The sequence below is a fragment of the Eretmochelys imbricata genome, chromosome 2, assembly GCF_965152235.1.
Source record: "Eretmochelys imbricata isolate rEreImb1 chromosome 2, rEreImb1.hap1, whole genome shotgun sequence".
NCBI lineage: Eukaryota > Metazoa > Chordata > Testudines > Cheloniidae > Eretmochelys > Eretmochelys imbricata.
Genome location: NC_135573.1, coordinates 73,682,547 through 73,701,953, shown reverse-complemented (window position 1 = coordinate 73,701,953; position 19,407 = coordinate 73,682,547). Strand labels below are relative to the sequence as shown.

General features: G+C 42.2%; 1 protein-coding gene across 1 annotated transcript in view; it reads right to left on the bottom strand.

The window, feature by feature from the left end:
* Positions 1-19,407, bottom strand: part of PRKDC (protein kinase, DNA-activated, catalytic subunit) — a 160,243-nt gene that overhangs the window by 18,650 nt on the left and 122,186 nt on the right. The window contains exons 63-74 of the mRNA XM_077810300.1: positions 18,177-18,385; positions 17,546-17,684; positions 16,650-16,838; positions 15,791-16,015; positions 15,170-15,278; positions 12,867-12,978; positions 10,393-10,582; positions 8,599-8,773; positions 8,287-8,477; positions 5,506-5,686; positions 4,636-4,796; positions 1,216-1,427 (exon numbers count right to left, since the gene is read on the bottom strand). Coding sequence (XP_077666426.1) covers positions 1,216-1,427; positions 4,636-4,796; positions 5,506-5,686; positions 8,287-8,477; positions 8,599-8,773; positions 10,393-10,582; positions 12,867-12,978; positions 15,170-15,278; positions 15,791-16,015; positions 16,650-16,838; positions 17,546-17,684; positions 18,177-18,385 — 2,093 coding nt within the window. The remainder of the gene's footprint in view (positions 1-1,215; positions 1,428-4,635; positions 4,797-5,505; positions 5,687-8,286; positions 8,478-8,598; positions 8,774-10,392; positions 10,583-12,866; positions 12,979-15,169; positions 15,279-15,790; positions 16,016-16,649; positions 16,839-17,545; positions 17,685-18,176; positions 18,386-19,407) is intronic.

The following is a 19,407-nucleotide window of genomic DNA, read 5'->3' as shown; positions in this document are numbered from 1 at the left end:
GCAACCTGTTATTTTTTGGTATTTGCTAAGAGTGTGCTGTGAAAATAGCAACATTTTGAACTGGCAGCTCTCCGGTGGGTACAGCAATCAGCATTAACAAGACTGTATACATCCAGCACATGCCAGTGAAGCTGCGTGTGGGCTATTTATTCTGAGTAGCACAAGAAGTGTGGACCTTTGCCTTCTTGTCTCAAACTAAGATATGATGCAAAAATCATGAGAAAAGACAAAGGGACACATACAATAATAGTAATTTTACAAGGGCTGTGTGATAACCCGTATGAGAAAGTTAGGCATTACATGCTATTGTAGTCAACTAAAACAGCTCTTGCCCCACTAACAGATGGTGGTGAAAAGCAACGCTAGGGAGACCAAAAAGAAAAGGAGTACTTGTGGCACCTTAGAGACTAACTAATTTATTTGAGCATAAGCTTTCGTGAGCTACAGCTCACTTCATCGGATGCATGCTGTGGAAAGTGTAGAAGATCTTTTTATACACACAAAGCATGAAAAAATACCTCCCCCAACCCCACTCTCCTGATGGCTGAGGACCCTAGAATAAGGGAGCAGTGTGTTTTATGCAATAAGAGCAGCCTTCCAAAAGGAAAGCCTGGGCACTCACCTCACTGCTCTTTTTGATGTACAAGGATAGCTTATTTAATTAGTTAAATTATTTTTTAATTAACAAGTGTCTTTGCTCATTTTGTTATATTTGAAAGATTAAAAATGTCAGGGCCTCACTTTCCTCTCTTTGCTAAAGGATCTTAGAAAACATTAGCAGATATGAACAGTGATGTAATTGGAGAGTGAGTTGTGGATTTCCCTCAACCCTAGCAGAGCAGAGCAGACAAGGAAGGATCCTCACTCTATGATTTTGCACCTGATACTTCAAAAGAGCAGGAAAAGGCAAACATTTTTCTTTTATGTTTTGTAGTTCATTTTTATACGGCTGTGGGAGGCTAAGCACGAGCAAGGATTGTGGGTGCTCAGCACCTCTAAAAATAATCTAGCCACTTACTTAAGTTCCTAAATATGGATGGAGGTGCCTAATTTTAGGCACCCACATTAGAAAAGTTGGCCTAAGTACCCGTTTTTCTATGCCTTCGAACCAAGCACAGTAGATACCAAAATCTAGCTACCATTTTCTATGCTTTTCACAGACTATCACTTCCTATTAAAATCTTATAGATTTGTAAGCAACATTTCAAACACCACCTTGCTACAAACTCCTTGTTCTTGTGGCCAGTTGCAGTGTCTTTGAAGGAATAATTTTCACTGCTGATCAGGAAAGGATAGACAATTGCCTGTGGGTAGTTATTCGCAATCTCTTCTACAGTATGCTGCACAGCTACGGCTTCCTCTTTGTCAAGCACTGCCATCAACTGGCTAATCCAACCAATGAACTGCCAGCAGGGAACTGATGAAATCTGCAAAACACAGACAGTGTTATCACCTTCTATATATCTTGAAAAATCCGGACTATAAACAAAAGCAAACAAAACTACTCTGCGTTCCAAGTCAGCAGGCAGAAACACGTGGAAAAACAGACAACGTTAATTAGATTGCACAGAATGTCCCCTGCCGAAGCAATCATTTTCAGTTCTTGATAGGTTTTCATCTGCAAACATTTATGTCTCATTGGCTGAGCCAAGTGAGGCCCTGCACTCAACTTGATGGCATTTCTGTGTCTGGTTGGATGTAACATTTGCATGATGCATCTGATCAATTCCAAACTTTCAAGCAACGTTCTAGGCATCAATGGACAGAACCCTATTGATTTTGCGGAAACCTAGAAAACGAGGAGGAGAAAATGGGGGACACAGAGCTCCTGGCACCTGGTTAGCCCAAAATCAGTAGGGTTCAACACAGCAGCTTTAACCAGGTCTGTGTTTGATGGCAGCCATTAACACCTTCCAGCATCACAACATACCCCGTCTTAGCTCTACCCTTTGCCTCAATGGAATTTGAAATGTTGACACCCTAAATGACTTAACCAAAGAGAAAAGAAATAATGAAGGACTCCTGATGAGCAACTATTGTTTTTGTGGCATCTGTTAGCAAGGACAGACTTCACCCATAATGTTCTAATGGGGAATTCATTACTGTCACAGTTCTTAGGGTGTGTCTATGTCAAGTGGCTACAGCAGCACACCTATGGTGCTGCAGTTGTGCCGCAATAGCCACTGTAGTGTAGATGCTTCCTACATAGACGGAAGGGTATCTTCTGTCAGTGTAGTTAATCCATGAGAGGTGGTTGCTAGGTCAATGGAACAATTTTTCCATCAGCATGCTTGAGTCTATAGTAGGGTTAGGTTGAGCTAACTATGTTGCACAAGGTGCAAAATTTTTCATAGCCTTAAGCGATGCAGCTAGGTTGACCTAAGTTTTAGGTGTAGACCAGGTCGTAGTCTTCCTGTCTTGGCTTCCACAGATACATTCTCAGCTCAGTGGGGCAGCCAAGCTGCGATTCTGTTCCCATGATGCCTTCTCAGTATGTCCCTATATCAATGCACTGCCCCCCCAATCTGTAACCACTAGCATATAAATTCAGTTAAAAAAGCGGTTTTGAAACAAGCCTGTGCTAACAATGCAGAAACTATACCGGCATAGCTATGCCAGCATAAACCTATAATGCAGACACAGCCTGCACCGATGGAAGAGGTTTTTCCCAGTGGGGTAGGAGCACCACCTTCCTGAAAAAAGTTTAGTTCTGTCAATGGAAGCATTCTTCCATCAAACACAGCTGCGTCTACACTGTGGGGGTAGGTCAGCACAGCTATGTACACCAGGGGTGTGTGAGAGAACTTTTCAGTGTAGACCAAGACTAAGACAGGAGCAGTCACAAGGGTGGGGTGGGGGGCGGGGGAGAAGATGTCACACAGTGGCCTGGCATGGAGGAAAAGGGTTACAAGGAGTCCTTGAAAGAGGGGATGGGAAGCTTGTGGGGGAAAATGAAGGGATGCAAGGAGACCCTGATGTGTGCAAAGCACTTGGCTGACAGAAATAAAAAGTGTGCAGCCCTCTAGTCCAGTGATTCTCAACCTATTTATCATTGTGGTCCACATTTGTGGCCCTCAAAGCGTTAGCTGGGCTGCAGCTTGAGAACCACAGTGCCCCCCACCTAACTCCCTCACACACAAACCCCTAAGCTCAGCACCCTCCACCCAGAGACCCCTCCACAGAGTGGGGCCAGGGGCGGAGAGCTGGGTGTGGGGGCAGGGATCCCGACCTGCGACCTTGCTGTGCGGGACAGGATGGGTAGCCAGGACCCGGACCCTACACCCCACTGTGCAGGGCCAGGTGCTAGCCGGCTGCCTGGACCCAGCTATAGGGGGCCAGGCAGAAGCCAGGACCCCGACCCCAGAGCCTGCCAGGACCCTGTTGTGCAGGGCCAGGCAGCAGCCAGCTGCCCGGCTGGGGTGCCTGGAGCGGGGCAGCTGGGAGCCCGTGGCCTTTAGCACACACCTGAGCTGGGCCGCAGCTGTGTGCTAATTGGGCTGCATGCAGCCCGCAGGTTGAGAACGGCTGAAACAAACGGTCTAGAAATGGCCATAGGGGATGGGCAGGCAATCACAGCCTGAAGCATGCTCATCCCTGCCGGAGGCGACACAAAGAAGTGGCTAGTGGGGAGGGACATGCCCCCCCATTTCTCTGGGCAGACACCCAGAAGCAAGGAGGCAGCAGTTGCCCGGCAACAGCACTCTCAGTCATCCCCTTCGCTTCCCCCATCCCATTCCCTCCCCTTTCCTCTCCCAACTCCACCCCCTTTCTTCCCCACACTGTCCCCTGCCCCATTCCCCCAACCCCATCTCTTCCCCCATCCTGTATCATCCCTCTTCTTTCCCTACTGCCTCTCCCCCCACCCCCCCCAGGCAATCACCACCTGTCCAGAAATGGGACACAGCACATATAGAAGATGACAGTGATGGGCACTATGACGCAGGAGGCAGCGTCCTGGAGCTGCCTGCCAGCCTCAGCTGAGGAGAGGGCCAGAGGGAGCCTCTTCCCACCCTGACAGCTAAGCAGAGCTGCGAAGAAATCGGGGGAGCGGGGAGGGGCAATGTCTGCTCAAGCTACACCCACAGCTGACACGGGTTCCCGTGGTCTCTAGATTTTTAGCACCTGGTCACCAGTGTTAACCAATACCTGACAGTGTGTTCCTGCAGCGTGGGGAGACAGAGACAGGAGGGAGCAGAAGCAGCAGGCTGCCGGCTGAGCTCCTTCCAAGCCATAGGGGACTGCTTGGCCTTTCCTGCTGGCAGGATCGCTCCAGCAGGACTGTGAGAGCAGGCTCCCCCTCACCCAGCTCTGGCCCCAGCCCCTGCCTGACCGGAGCAGCAAACTTAATTATTTTTAGCACACAGCTGCGGTACTGGGCCGCAACTGTATGCTAATTGGGCCGTAGGTGGCCCACGGGCCATGTGTTGAGAACCACTGCTCAAGTCTTATTTCTTCATTAACCAACTCAGCAGCTGACTCAGCAAAAAGTGCAATGCAACAAGTTCCAAACATCCCATTAAACTAACATACAGATTTACACAATAATCCAAAATTCAATTTGAAGTAAACGGATTCCGTTCAATAAATATTTGGTTCACAATCAACTCTGCTGTCCCAGGAATGGAAGTAACTAACCTCTCGTGCCATTAGGCTCAGTGTCTCTGCTGGATACCTTTCTATTATTTGCAGCAGCCTAGGAAACTTTAGCCTAGCATCTCTGGAATTCAGCTTTAAAGCTTTTATCATTTTCTCCACTACAATGGCTGGGAATGTCTGCAGATCCAGAGCACTGACATCTGCCAAGAAACATTAAACAAAAATTATCAGAAACACCGTCTTTTTTTCCATCCCTTTGATCGTCTAAAACATCATCTTTACTTTTAATTGTATTATCTACTTTCTTGGTGCTCTGTATGGAATTTTAACTTTTTTTGTTTTTTACTTTATTCTGTTTCCCATATGAAGACTTTTTTGAACTGCACACACCACTAGTCTGTGTATTCTTGGACTGTAAGCATTAGCTTTTATCAGGAGGCTGCATCATCACTAGTATCTTGCCCATGTTATACACAGCATTGTCATGGTCTGGGAATGAACAAGAGGAGCAGCTGCTGGATAGGATGCATATCCCACCAGTAAGATGGAGACCTCATGACTCACTAATGGTGAAGCCAGAAGCAGCTGTCAGAAAGAATAAAAAGGATGTAAACAACATCCAAGTTGAGGACAATCTGTTTACATTTAAATTCAAGTCATATAACTTTCTGGGATTTCAGGAGCAGAGTGAAGCCTGATGTATTTTAAGTAAATCCTCCACAACAGGAGTTACTCCCTTGGTATTAAACACCACCGGTTATAAATTCTTCCATGTACAAGAATATTTTCTTTTTAAATGGCCCACCTCAAGCCCCTGCATTTGACTGCTCTCTATTGGCACTCTCCCATCTGAAATTTGCATAACAGTAAGATGAGAAGTCCTGACAAATATTTTAATTTCTGACTCACCAGATGAACCTTCTTCCTCTTTACGGAGATGCTTGTCACAGAAATCAACCAAAGTCATGTAAGCATTTATGACTCCTGTAAGGTCTACGTGCTCCATAGAGTGAGACTGCACCTCTTCTTCAGCCTTCCTCACTGCAGTGCTGAAGTACTGGAAAGCCCTCTTGTTCAGACCTGCTATCACCTGAAATTCAACCACAAGTAGAAACCACAACAAGGAGAGTTCAGCAAATAGGTCATGGTGAATATTCAACAAATTTAGTCTCTTTTTTCTATTTGCAAATGAAGACTGAGCACGTATTTGTCAAATACTTTATGTGAACAGTTCTTGATCTGTAGATGATTCTTGGCTGCAAGTATTCAATATTTGAAATTTGAGCTGTATTGGATACATAGATCATATGGTATTAGTTCTGTTCCCTGTCTGGATAGGCATAAATCTTAGATTGGGGCTTCCAACGCAAGTCATATTTATTAGTTTAAAATTCACTTTCTATGAACATTCTCTACAATTTGGTATTTCCAAGCCAGTAAACTCATTCAATAGACTATTTGTAAACAGTTAACGTGAAAGAGACACAAGCACAGCTGAAGAAAATTAAGTTTTTTAGTTTGAATGGCCATGAGAATATGTGGGGGATTTTTGTTTTGTTAAAAAGCTCTTTGCCCAGATCTAGTTTTAACCTTTATTTATACACAAATCATGTTTTTTTCTATTATGAGAACTGAGGCACAATGTGGTCATCCCAGATTTCTCTACCACAATGTACTGAATGGAAGAAATCATTTACAAAGCATTTTACAAACAAACTTACCTAAACTCCGTATACAGATTCCATCATCTACCACCTACTTGGCAGAAATGTGCCAGCTGTTTAGTAGTATTCAGCAATACCACCCAACAGTTTAGGAACAGCAAGTGAAAAATACTGTATCCAATATAAACTACACTGTGAATTTTTTTGGGACAGTCCCAGGATATAATCCTTTTGGCTAGAAGCAGGCAGGAGGATTAATATGATAAAAGGCATCTCCTTAAAAATCACTTCCTAGAACTGTATTTTGTGATATATCCCATTGTCTTGGAAATGCAACAACTCATGGAAAGCCTGGTTCTCCAGAGCTGTGCTTGTAGCAAAATGATTCATATTACTTAGATAAAAGAGCAGACTGCGTCCAGGGACAGAAGCTTGGCTCAGCAACTTGGCTGACCAGGCATCTCAGAGCAGGTAACATTTTGGAGAACAGGGACTTCAGGCAAATTTGAAAAGATTTGGTCTAACTTTTTTAAAATGTTTGATTAATCCCTAGTGGATGGAAACAGAGATGTCGTTCTTCTTTCTCCTCCCTACCCCCACTTCCTTTCTTCCCTTTCCCTCCCTTTTCGTTCTTTTATCTTTTCTATTCTTCCCTTATTTGTTTTGGGGGAGGGAATCAAAATATAAACAAAAAACCCTACATTGTGAAGTTTATGGAGGAAAAGGGAAATTATTGGACTTGGAATTTGGTCAGGAGACAAGTGTTAACACCCTTAGGTCTTTCAGAAGGTACCATGTTATCTCAGTTTGATGTCTCATCCAGAAGGTAGTATAGTGCTCTCTAGTACCATGCTGGGACACTGGTTAAATACTGACTCAGAGGGAACAGAATCATCCACAAAATGATGGATACCACTTACTGCAGTATCTTTCTGGAGGTCTCTCAAATAAGTATGATCTTTCTTAGTTTTTAAGGATCACAGCACAAGGTGGTACGGAAGAGATTTCATGCTTACTTTTCAACTGCTCATTATAAAGAATGTTGTCATTCATTCTGGTAGAGTAACTAGCACAATAATTTTTAACTTTATGAAATAGTTATAATAATTTTTGTCCTTATTGTACTGACACTGTTCATTTACAGATTGTACTTGCTCCTGGAGAGACAAATAAGACTGTTTGTTCATTCTGACTGTAGTTACTCCCAAGGCTCTTAATAGAGGGCAGCTATCAAGATCAGCAGATATAAATTGATATATGCAGTTTAACTCTCCATTTGGCTTCCTTTGAAAGACATAAGTTCAGTTCCAGGGCATCTTGAACAACTCTCAATACATACATTTGAAGATCTGGTAGGATCTCCAATTGCGTGCTTTTTATATTGTACTCCTGCTCAATTAAGGCAAAGGACAATGGGACAAATTTTACTTTTTTCTGCTCCTAGCTATGGTTGATCATTAAAATGACTAAACAATCATTAAAATAAACAGAAAATTAGCTATATTAATATTAGGAATTGACTATCTTCATGGGAGATTCATGTGACCAGCCCTGCCTGATGTTAGCATGGATATCGAAGAGCACCACGCATCCCACTATGAGGCTGGTCTCTGCTCCCTCACCCTTCTTGCCTTTGTGCATCCACATGCTCTCGGACAGACCTCCTTCCTCTATATAAGATGTCAGCAGGGACAAACACTAGCACAATCATGGAGGCTCTGGACACAGCAGATTCAAAACCTGCCTCCACAAGTTTTTCTTTACCATCTTGGTGGGAGTTTGGGGCATGGAACCTCCTCTCCAGCAATGAGTATGTCCAGGGGCAGGAGCCCATGACTGACTAAGCGGGGTCCAGATCAGACTAACAGCAGCTGCAGCTCATTGGAGAAATCAGTGCTAGCAACAGAGAGCAGTAGCATGGGTTTACTGTAGTAACATGGGCTTAATGTAACTGAGTTAATGAATTACGTAACAAAATTAGCCAGCTACAATAATGAGTAAGAAGCTCCTTTCCCTTCTCATTTACCTTCTCAGAGTTTTCAGGCCTCTCTCCAGAAAGCATCACGACTTTCCTAGCTTTTTCTTCCTCCATTTTTTCAAGACATCTTGGATCTTTGCTAAGGGCACTGGCCAAAATATGGTAAGTGGTACCCAACAGAAGGTTTTGGTTGCGGAAGGCCACTATGTTTTTACTCAGGTAGTCAGTTTTGCTCTCATCTGTTCGAATTCAGAAATAAAGTTGGTAATTTGGCAGTAAAATGGATTCCCATTACAAACAGGAAGAGAATCCATAGCATAGGTTCTGCATCAATGGAGTCTGAATAGATAACATTATTACCCAGTAAAGAGATGGTTTTCAACACAGTGAGCATTTGTTCAGGACTATTCTGGCTCTGACTGCGACTATGGCTAAAGCGGCAATAGCTGTGATTCCATCTCAAGAGCCAGTCTTCTCTGGTTTTAGACTCTCTGTGCAGATCCTTCAGAAGCTTCATGGCAACTGAGAAGCTGTTCTACATTAACAGATCAAAATGGGAATTTTCAATAATGCATTAGAAGAAGGGGAAATAAAAAACTACTGTTTGCAGCAAATGAAGAGATCCAGGGATTTTGCAAGCACCATTACAGGATTCACAATGTGTAACAGGAAAGGTCCTGGGAATTCCAGCAAAGTGTGAGGGGCACCACTGCCTTTTGGGCTGGGTGTGAAAAACAGGCTTGCACTAATGGAAGTATTTGATAAAAATAAAAAAAAATACACAAACAATCTAGCTCCAGTCATTTTTAACTCAAATCCTACTTAAAATACAGAGGTCAACATGTCAACTTTTTCCACCTTGATAGTCTGGTCTCTAAATTAGGTCTCTACATCTATCTTTAGACCCATTAATAAGTGGTTTGACTTTCAGGGGTACTGAGTACCCATTACTCCCACTGATCTCAATGGAGACTTTGGGTATTCAGCACCTCTGAGCAACAGGTCACTTAGGGTTAGATTCAGAAAGGGATTTAGGTGCCTACCTTCCACTTTTGATGCCTAAATCCCAAGATCAGACACCACTAGTATTAAAACTCCCACAACTCAGCTGCTGCTGAATCCTGTAGATTTTTAACTCACTTGGTGCGTAATTTTTTGCAGAACAAGTTACCTAGGCACCTATGTTTCTGCCTCTGTGTATCTGAGCCTCTGCTCCATTCTAGACATCTGGACACTTAAGTCCCAATGTGATGCACAGGCTGGGGAAACACAGCTGTTCCTCCACCTAACTTGCACGCTGGGCCTGAGCTGGTAAGCAGGTAAGCTTGCCTGCTGGACCTGGCCCCACAGGTAAGCTGACACAAAACAGACAATGGGACTTAGCTCAGTCCTTATGATACTCATGTGGAACATGGAAAACCCCAGTTCAAGGGATCAGCAAGTGAGGGCCCCAATCACTAGGTATGGAATATTCTGATGTGGCCATCCCTCAGTCTGTCCTGTAGAAGCAGTTCCATTGTGGATAAATAATTAAAGAGTCATTAGTCCGGAGCGAGAGAGAGCCTGGTGGTTTGAAAACTCACCCAGGATGTGGGAGGCCCAGGATCCCTGCTCTAATGACTAATTATTTTTTCCAGAGAGGAAAAGCTTCAAAAGGAAAGACTGAGAGAGTCCCATACAACAATATCCCACAGCCCAATGGTTAGGGCACTTGCCTGAGAGGTGGTGGCAGATCCCTGTTGAGATCCTTTACCTTACTAGAGCAGAAGATAAAAATAGAAATATAAATACATGAAATTAAAAAACTTTAAAATGTGATACATTATGCTACTTACACATGCCCCCACAGGCCCACAACTATAACATTTCTGATGCTTTATTTATTTGTTCTGGAAAGTACCAGGAACATCTGGTGAACGAAAAGAGCCTTTGGGCACATTTCCTGAAATTGCACATTTTAGAAAAGTTGTTAATTAACAGCTGTCATCTACAATTCTGTAGAAAAAGAACCTTACCCAGGCATTCAAGAACATACTATGGGGGGAAATCCCTGCATTGGCAGCAGCATGACCTGGACAACCTAATCTGTCTTTTCCAGTTCTAATAGCTATGGTTTTCCGATGAATCAAGCACTACCAGACAGTGCAGAGTCACCTGTTTCCTGGCACTCTCTATCATCTTCATTTTCATGTTAAATTTGCAGCTTCTAATCATTGAATGAATGTCTTCTTCCTGCATATCTGCTTCCATTTTGTCACCAACATCTCCCCTTCCATCCACCTCCATACTGTCATCAGCCTGGATGTTAGGCAGTTTCTCCTGAATTTTTCCAAGAAAGAAACACCTGCACAATGGTGAAAGGAAATATAAGACATTAAAATACAGTGAGAAGCACACAGGTGATTTTAATCCTTCCTCTCCTTGATCTATATTCAATGCTGCCAAATTTCCCACTGGTAAATATGGCTAAGCAGCTTCAATCACTGACTGATGTCACTATTATTTGTGATTTTGATCTTCTTCAGTCAGGAGTAGGCATATTCAACTAATAGAATTAATAGTCACAAACAGGGTGGACTGATGTAATGAATACCCCTCTGTCTTGAAATGGTGTTCCTTACAAATATTTCATTTTTTAATCCTGGCTATGGGGTTAGATTTTTATTGGAGACTATGGAGTTTAGGTGCTAGAAAATGTCCATTATTACATTTTTCTAGAATACTACCCCAAATGTACGAAGACAAACCTATAGCCCTTTCTCTAATGACAGCATAATTGTAAGGAACATGTATACTGGCTTATAAAATATAAATGCCAGCTAGAGCTCACTGAAACTTGGGATTTCCAGTTCATGGAATATTTCAGTATTTCAAAGAGCAGTGGTGAAGCTGACAAGAATCATGTCAATTTCAGTCAGCAGCTGCCAGGATTCCCAGGATCCAAGGCAGCCCCACTATGTTCACAGCCCTGACACTGGGGGCCGCAGAGCTTCCAGACATCTAGGCCTGCTGGCTCCAAGTCTTTCAAGTGGGTGGGTCCTGGGAGCCAGTTGATCTGGGAGCAGTCTGCATGGTAGGGCTGCCCAAAGCCATGGACCCTAGAAGCCCAGGCTCCCCAGCAGCCTGCCATGAAACCAAGCAGAGTTCCCTTGGAAACCTGCCTGTGATTCAATTAAAGTTTATCAAACCAGAGATGCTTCTGTGACACACTTCAGGTTCAATAAATCGGCATTTCCCAATGAAACTCTATTTCACAGGAAAAATCCTTACCAGCTCTAGCACGAGCCTATATTTCATGTCAAACTCTGACCTAACTGCAAACCTTATTTAGGTTTGCACAAGTGACCTTTCAGATTTTTATTACAGTAGTGCCCTGAGACTCCAGTCACCATCAAGGGACCCACTGAGATATCATTACTCACAGTGACTATTACCTTACTCTATAAGTAGGCCCATCAACTTCAATGGGACTGCTTACCATGTAAACTGTTACTCACTGGGAGTCTGGGTATCAGTCTGGCTCTGCACTAGGTGCTGTGTAAACACCATAGAAATACGGTCCCTGTCCCAAGGAACCTTATAACCTAATTTAAGAGAAGACACAAGTAGGTATCTTAAAAGCCCACAGCAAGCTTTCGGCAGTTTGTCAACTCTCCAAAGCTTGTAAGTTTTGGGGCTTTCCCAAAGGATAAAGCATGAAATGTGTTTTGGTTCACCTCTAACCTAAGTAAGCTCCTATGCACACGAGGTTTTGGCTCCTGGCTGAACGAACACTGCCAAGCCTGCTGAGACTCCATAATCAGCAAATTTTAAGGAGCTTATTTGGCTCAGAGAGAGGTAATGATGAAGACTGAGGAAAGGAGAGTGATCTGAAGTTGCATTGAGAGAAAGGAGAGGATGTGGAGAAATATTATGGGGAGGAGAAAGAAATTAAAAGGTTAGAGAAAGCATCTGAGCCTCTTGAGAGCTTGCCTAAATAAAGTCTCTCAAGGGTCAGCCATTTCAGGTAACTGTTGCACAGCAGAAGTTTTGGTTATAGTAATAGTTAAAGACAGTCACATAAATACCTGAAGAACATGGTGATGACTGGGGTTGGGTTCTTTGTATAAAACCTTGTTAAAACTTCTAGCTGTTTAAAGACCTCCAGTAATTGAGAGCCCATTATTGTGACTTTTACTCACGCTGAGGGGCACTTAGTGAGTAGCCCCATTGTGATAAATGTGACTATTCACCCATCTACTCCTCAACATATGTAAGGATTGAAAAATTGGGCCAAGGATGGATGGATGGCAAAATCTTAATTTATAATCCTTATTTCTTTATCGTGTACCTAGCTATTGATGGATGACAAACAATTTTAAGCTTTAGGCTATTGGTCTAATCTGCTAACTACACTATTTATATGAAAACATCCTCTTATCCACCTACGCACCCAGTCTGCCCTTTGCTCCTCTCCATATCTTAGTAATATGAAAACAATTTGTTCCATCTGAAAGGCAAGACACAATAGTACTTAGAAATCACGGAGTGCTGGATTCCAACCAAAAATTTCTACAAGCAACATGAGAAATATAGCAAGCTTAACTAACACGTAGAATCATAGTTAACAGACAAGTATTTCATCTTACCGGTTTGTAATAATGTCATCCCAGATGTTCACGGGGTCCATTTTATCATCTGGATATCTGCTTGTCCAAATTCTGAGAAGTCTCTTAAGGGAAGCTTGAGAAGCTAAGCTGCCTAAAATCAATTAAAAATACTTTAAGAAAAGGCTGCATGGACGTAATGTGAAAATGTAGGGGGTCAAACCATAATGTTTAGAATGAGAAAAGCACAGATTGACACAGCAGCAGCCAGCAGTTACTATAATGAAACTCACTCAAATTTCCTGACTTCTATGAAATGAATCATTGTCTGGTGTTTATTATACTATTTTCTAGGCATTGCTGTATCTTAACTACTAGAGAATAAAGAAACTAAAAGGAGCAATAATTATCACTGAAAAAGAATGACAGTTATCAGTATTCCTCATAGGAGTATAGTGGAATACAAAGGTACAATTGTTAACTAGAGTTTTGTACTAAGCTGATAAGATGTAAATAACTTTATATTTTATGCCTAAAATGGCAGATATTAATGGAACACATGATCTGTCTATGCTGTTCACTACTATCTGGCGGATGTAATTGCAGAGCCATTGTCCATTATCTTTGAAAACTCATGGCAATCGGGGGATGTCCCAGATGACTGGAAAAAGGCTAATGTAGTGCCCATCTTTTAAAAAGGGAAGGAGGAGGATCTGGGGAACTACAGGTCAGTCAGCCTCACCTCAGGCCCTGGAAAAATCATGGAGAAGGTCCTCAAGGAATCAATTCTGAAGCACTTAGAGGAAAGGAAAGTGATCAGGAACAGTCAGTATGGATTCATCAAGGGCAAGTCATGCCTGACTAATTTAGTTGCCTTCCTTGATGAGTTAACTGGCTCTGTGGATGAGTGGAAAGCAGTGGATGTGTTATTCCTTGACTTCACCAAACTTTTGATACAGTCTCTCACAGTATTCTTCCCAGCAAGTTAAAGAAGTATGGGCTGGATGAATGGACTATAAGGTGGACAGAAAGCTGGCTAGATTGTTGGGCTCAACGGGTAGTGATCAATGGCTCCATGTCTAGTTGGCAGCTGGTATCAAGCGGAGTGCTCCAAGGGTCGGTCCTGGGGCCGGTTTTGTTCAATATCTTCATTAATGATCTGGAGGATGGCGTGGATTGCACCCTCAGCAAGTTTGCAGATGACAGTAAACTAGGAGGAGTGGTAGATACGCTGGAGGGTAGAGATAGGATACATAGGGACCTAAACAAATTAGAGGATTGGGCCAAAAGATAAGGATCAACAAGGACAAGTGCAGAGTCCTGCACTTAGGACGGAAGAATCCCATGCACTGCTACAGACTAGGGACCGAATGGCTAGGCAGCAGTTCTGCAGAAAAGAACCTAGAGGTTACAGTGGAAGAGAAGCTGAATATGAGTCAGTGTGCCCTTGTTGCTAAGAAGGCTAATGGCCTTCTGAGCTTTATAAGTAGGGGCACTGCCAGCAGATTGAAGGATGTGATTGTTCCCCTCTATTCGACAATGGTGAGGCCTCATCTGGAGTACTGCGTCCAGTTTTGGACCCCACACTACAAGAAGGATGTGGAAAAACTAGAAAGCGTCCAGCGGAGGGCAACAAAAGTAATTAGGAAACTGGAACACATGACTTATGAAGAGAGGCTGAGGCAACTGGGATTGTTTAGTCTGCGGAAAAGAATGAGGGGGGATTTGGTAGCTGCTTTCAACTACCTGAAAGGGGGTTCCAAAGAGGATGGATCTAGACTGTTCTCAGCGGTACCAGATGACAGAACAATGAGTAATGGTCTCAAGTTGCAGTGAGGGAAGTTTAGGTTGGATATTAGGAAAAAAATTTCACTAGGAGGGTGGTAAAGCACTGGAATGGTTTACCTGGGGAGGCGGTGGAATCTTTTTCCTTTGAGGTTTTTAAGGTCAGGCTTGACAAAGCCCTGGCTGGGATGATTTAGTTGGGGATTGGTCCTGCTTTGAGCAGGGGGTTCAACTAGATGACCTCCTGAGGTCCCTTCCAACCCTAATATTCTATGATTCTATGATCTATCAAACTAGTCTAAAACTAATCATGTATAATTTTAAAGAGATAATTGGTATTTTAAATCATCATGCAAGGATTTTATGGCAAGGGCTAGAAACATAAAACATAACATAGCTGATGACCCTTTTTAAAAGTATCTTCACTGCATCAGACACAGATTCAGAGTCTTTTGACATGTGAAAATAACTACACTCACTCTTTCCAAAAATAAAAAGCTCAGTGCCACAATGTATATACACAAAATAAGCGAAAAATACTGTGGGGAAAAATATCTTACTTGGTTTGCTTATAAAATTGATGAATTCCTGTATTTCTGTTAAAGCTTGGACAGACTGCAGCTTTGTTAGTCGACTTCGGTGTAACAGATTATCAATACTGGAATAGTTCTAGGAGAGGGAAAATGATTTTTAAGTGATTTCTTATCATGTTTTTATTTAAAGCCCTGTAGAGCAGATAAATAACCGATCCTTCTATGTGCTATGCTCAACTAGATTGTGATTCATATCATCCTTAGAAAAGATGCATAAAACCAACCAGTATCAGTTTACACTAGTTAGAGGTTTTCAGAATGGCACATCAGTGAACTAGGCTGAATAAACTCAGTGTGATATAGTGCGGGGGGGGAGGAGGAGACAGAATGAATAAACTGAAAGGAGCAAGACACCCCCAAAATGGGGGGGGGGCATGTTGCACTGGATGGCTGTTTCCATTTCTTCAGTTCCTGAGGTGAAATCCTGACCCTAGGGAAGTCAACGGAAGTTTTGCCATTCACTTCAAGGGGGTCAAGATTCCATCCTTTATATTTTTATCTTGAAGGACTGTTCCAGTAGCAGCAAGGGCTGCACTTGACATGACTTCCTACAGAGAATCACAGCAGACATGTCAGCAGCTTTGTTACCTGCATGAAGGCCTGCATGCCACTGCTTATGTAATATCTGGCTCTGTCAAAGTCATCCTGCAAGATGTAGAGAAGACTCAGCTCTTGGCTGTAATACATTTCTATAAGGGTTTTCCTCTGTTCTATCTTCATAGCCTCATCAATGAAGGTCAGCAAGGACTGGTCATTGCCCCCATGGAGCAGTAACTTCAACTTACTCCGTATTATATATGGCAGATAGGTTTCCTACAGAGGAAAAAAGTAAAGTCTCTTTACTCCTGGGGCAGGATACTGAATAATCACTTCTGCCATCTGTTGCTGGTGATGTAGAACCATATGCAAGACATATAGGGGTCTGGTTCCATCTGCTACAGGCCTAAAGATTTTCAAATTAGGAAAAGACTAACATATTTCACCAAATGTAATTATATTTTTCAGTGTATCTTAACCTTTTTCAGACTGACTCCCATCAACCAACAAGTCACATAGCGCCCTCTTCTGGTGGACTCATGCAGTTGCACAGGTACTGGCGCTTTGCATTTCTTATCAACTTCAAGATAAATTCTGTTTGACCACCCAAATACAGAAGGAGGAGAAAAATAAATGACAGCAACATGAAGAGGACAATGTGACAAGGCTGGAGCCATTTTCTCAGTCATGGGACTAAAGGGCAACTTGAGACGCAACAGAACAGCAAAAAATATTTACTTTAATTACTGTTGACTGTACTTTTTTATAAGAAAACTCATCTAAGTTGTGCCAAATACCTTTGTGATCAAGTCACTTTACCTCTATCCCTAATCAAGGCACCGCAGTAATGGCCCCTGTACAAATGCAATCAGTGTGATATCAAATCTAATCTAGCAATGATTTCACAAACCTGATAAAATGGATCACTCCAAGTTTTGTTTAGGTCTGGAGGTTGTCCGCTATCAATATTAACAGTGGAACAATACTCCAGTGACTTCCACTCTGTCAGATGGTTGTAGCATTCAAGAGATGCAAGTTCCCAGAAATCCTTTTCTGCTTCAGTAGGCTCACCATCCGACCAGTCTTGTTTAGAGAGAGCCTAGAAAAGGAATGTCAGATGAAAAAAACAAGTAGGGTCTTAGCGGCAACATTATGATCTTTTTACTATTCTAGCTGAACACGTTCAGGAAAACCTATAATGTTTTCACTGTTGCATGACAATATTTTATTCCTTTATCAGCATTTGTGTTTAATCAACAAATAGGACCAAAGAAAATGTTCCAAAGAATTCTTCAAAATTTAAGCCAGTCACACCTTTAACATATAAAACTCAATTCAGATGTGAGCTTCAGTCAACCTGCATTTGTAAAGAGCTGCATTTTTCCACCTTTCATTTAGACACAAACATTCTGTAGGTAACTCATTTCCACACATATTTTTTTATCTATTATCAACTTGTGAACACAAATAGAACTTACATGTGCAGATCATAGGCACTTAATTTGCACTCTTTAATGCTCTTTTGTATTTATTGAAATTATATTGATTTATGCCTGTAAAGTTGTGTGACACTAATGGAGATAACTTGAAAATTAGGCTCAATAAGCACTGTCTGTTATGAACCGTTATTTACATTGCATTTGGCCAAGTATCTTTTATGGTTCTTGAATTATATAATGAAGTGAACTAAATAAAAGAACATTTAAAGCAACACGCTGTCTCAGAATTATTATTTTGATGGAAGTAAAAAAAGGGTCTTAAAAAAAATCTGAGAGGAAATAAACCATAAACCATGTAGTTTTTTACCTCATCACATTGTTTAGCTGCTTCAGCATAATCACTTTTTGCCTCTGCTAACAGTGCATTCTGGGTAATTTCCTTAGTTCCAATCTTTCCACTGAAAATACCACGAAGAACATCATAATCTCCAACAGATCGATAAAGCCTAGTAAAGTTAAGACAAAAAAATATTATTTGAAAAAGAACAGCTTTCTATTCAAGTGCAAAGTATCCAGGTACAAAGTGCTTCAGTATTACAACTGATACATGTTAAATAGTCTATGAAAACTGACAGCTCTATACATGCCTGGCTGCACAGAATGCATCACTGATAAATGGATATTATTCTTCTATCAGATTATGAATTTATACTGGATTGTGTAAATTCCACTCTGGTCAAAAAATGCTTAAACAATGCTGCACACACTACTCCGAAAGAGTACAGCATTTAACTGGACTGGAAACCAAGCTGTTGAATCTGTACCAGAGAACGTGTTGGAACAGATTTATGACATGGGAGTAGCCCTGCCTGAAAGGTCAATAATTAGCTCAGAAGTATTAAAAATATACCTCCTATGAAAATCAAGACTTACATATGACTAGAACTCTTGGCTGCTTTAATTTGAACTAATTAATTTCTGCCCAAACAAGCACTTACTTAGCAAGTTCAATCCATCTGATTACATCTGGAGAGAGCTCTGCCCTTCCACGCATTCGTTTGGACAGTGGTTCTTCTGCAGAAGAAAGACGAGTTAGAGCCTGTTCAAGAAGCAGGATGCCCACGGGTTGCTGTAAACTGGCTAAGCAGCTAGCGCTCACAGTGGCTGAGTCGAGGTCTAGCAGCTCTCTGTGCTGGTAACTCACTTCCTGTAAAACAAAGACATGGGCTGTTTATAAAGCCTATTTCCAATATTTACAGGCCCACTGAGAACATCTTTTGGTTTTATTTTCCTAAAGTGAAAGGAAGCTTGGATGGAGGCCATTGTATCATGAAGAGAGTTCCCAGCTGTGGTGCCGTTTTCCTTAAGTTTGGCTGACATGAGTAACCAATCCACTTAGGGTGACCAGATGTCCCGATTTTATAGGGACAGTCCCAATTTTTGGGGATTTTTTTTTTTTTTTTTTTATATAGGCACCTATTACCCCCAGCCCCGTCCCGATTTTTTACACTTGCTATCTGGTCACCCTAAATCCACTTTTCTCCCACTCATGCACCATCAGACTGAATTAAACTCTGCAGCATGAAAACGAATTGAAAATGAATGGAGAATGAGAAATTTCTTTTCTGATAATTTTCTTTACATGAGCAATTTCTTTCCGAGTCCATTATTCATGGACCAACGCGCCCTACCCGAGGAATTCAGATGCTGTCCATTGTTGTTGCTCCAGGGTCCAGGACTAAGCTCCGCCCCTTAGCTCAGGCCACCAGAGCAGTTCTTCCACAGCTGTAGAAACACTCCAGCAACCAATTATTAGCATTAAGACAACCTCATTTGCCGGACTCCCAGTGTGGGTTGAATTCCGAGAAGCCGCTAACAGAAAGGAAAATCATCAGATAAGGAATTTCTCATTCTGTTGCACAGTTTCTCTCCTCTTTCGCTATTCATGGAAAGTAGCAAGTAGTGACTCCCAGAAGCAGGAAGGGAAACAATAAGCAGTTTAATTATTACAGTAGGCTAATAGGCAGGAATAGAAATTCTTCCATATATAAAGCAAGAGCTTTATAAACTAAGTAGCAACCTCCAACCAAAGGAGAAATGGAAATTTCCTTTGCAAATCTTCCTCAGGTGAGGTTCCTTCCCCCCCACAGCATGCCAGCTGGTGCAAGAATTTTACGTGTTGCCTGCAAGCAACTCTGAGACCCTAAGACCTTGGCATTTTGGATAGAA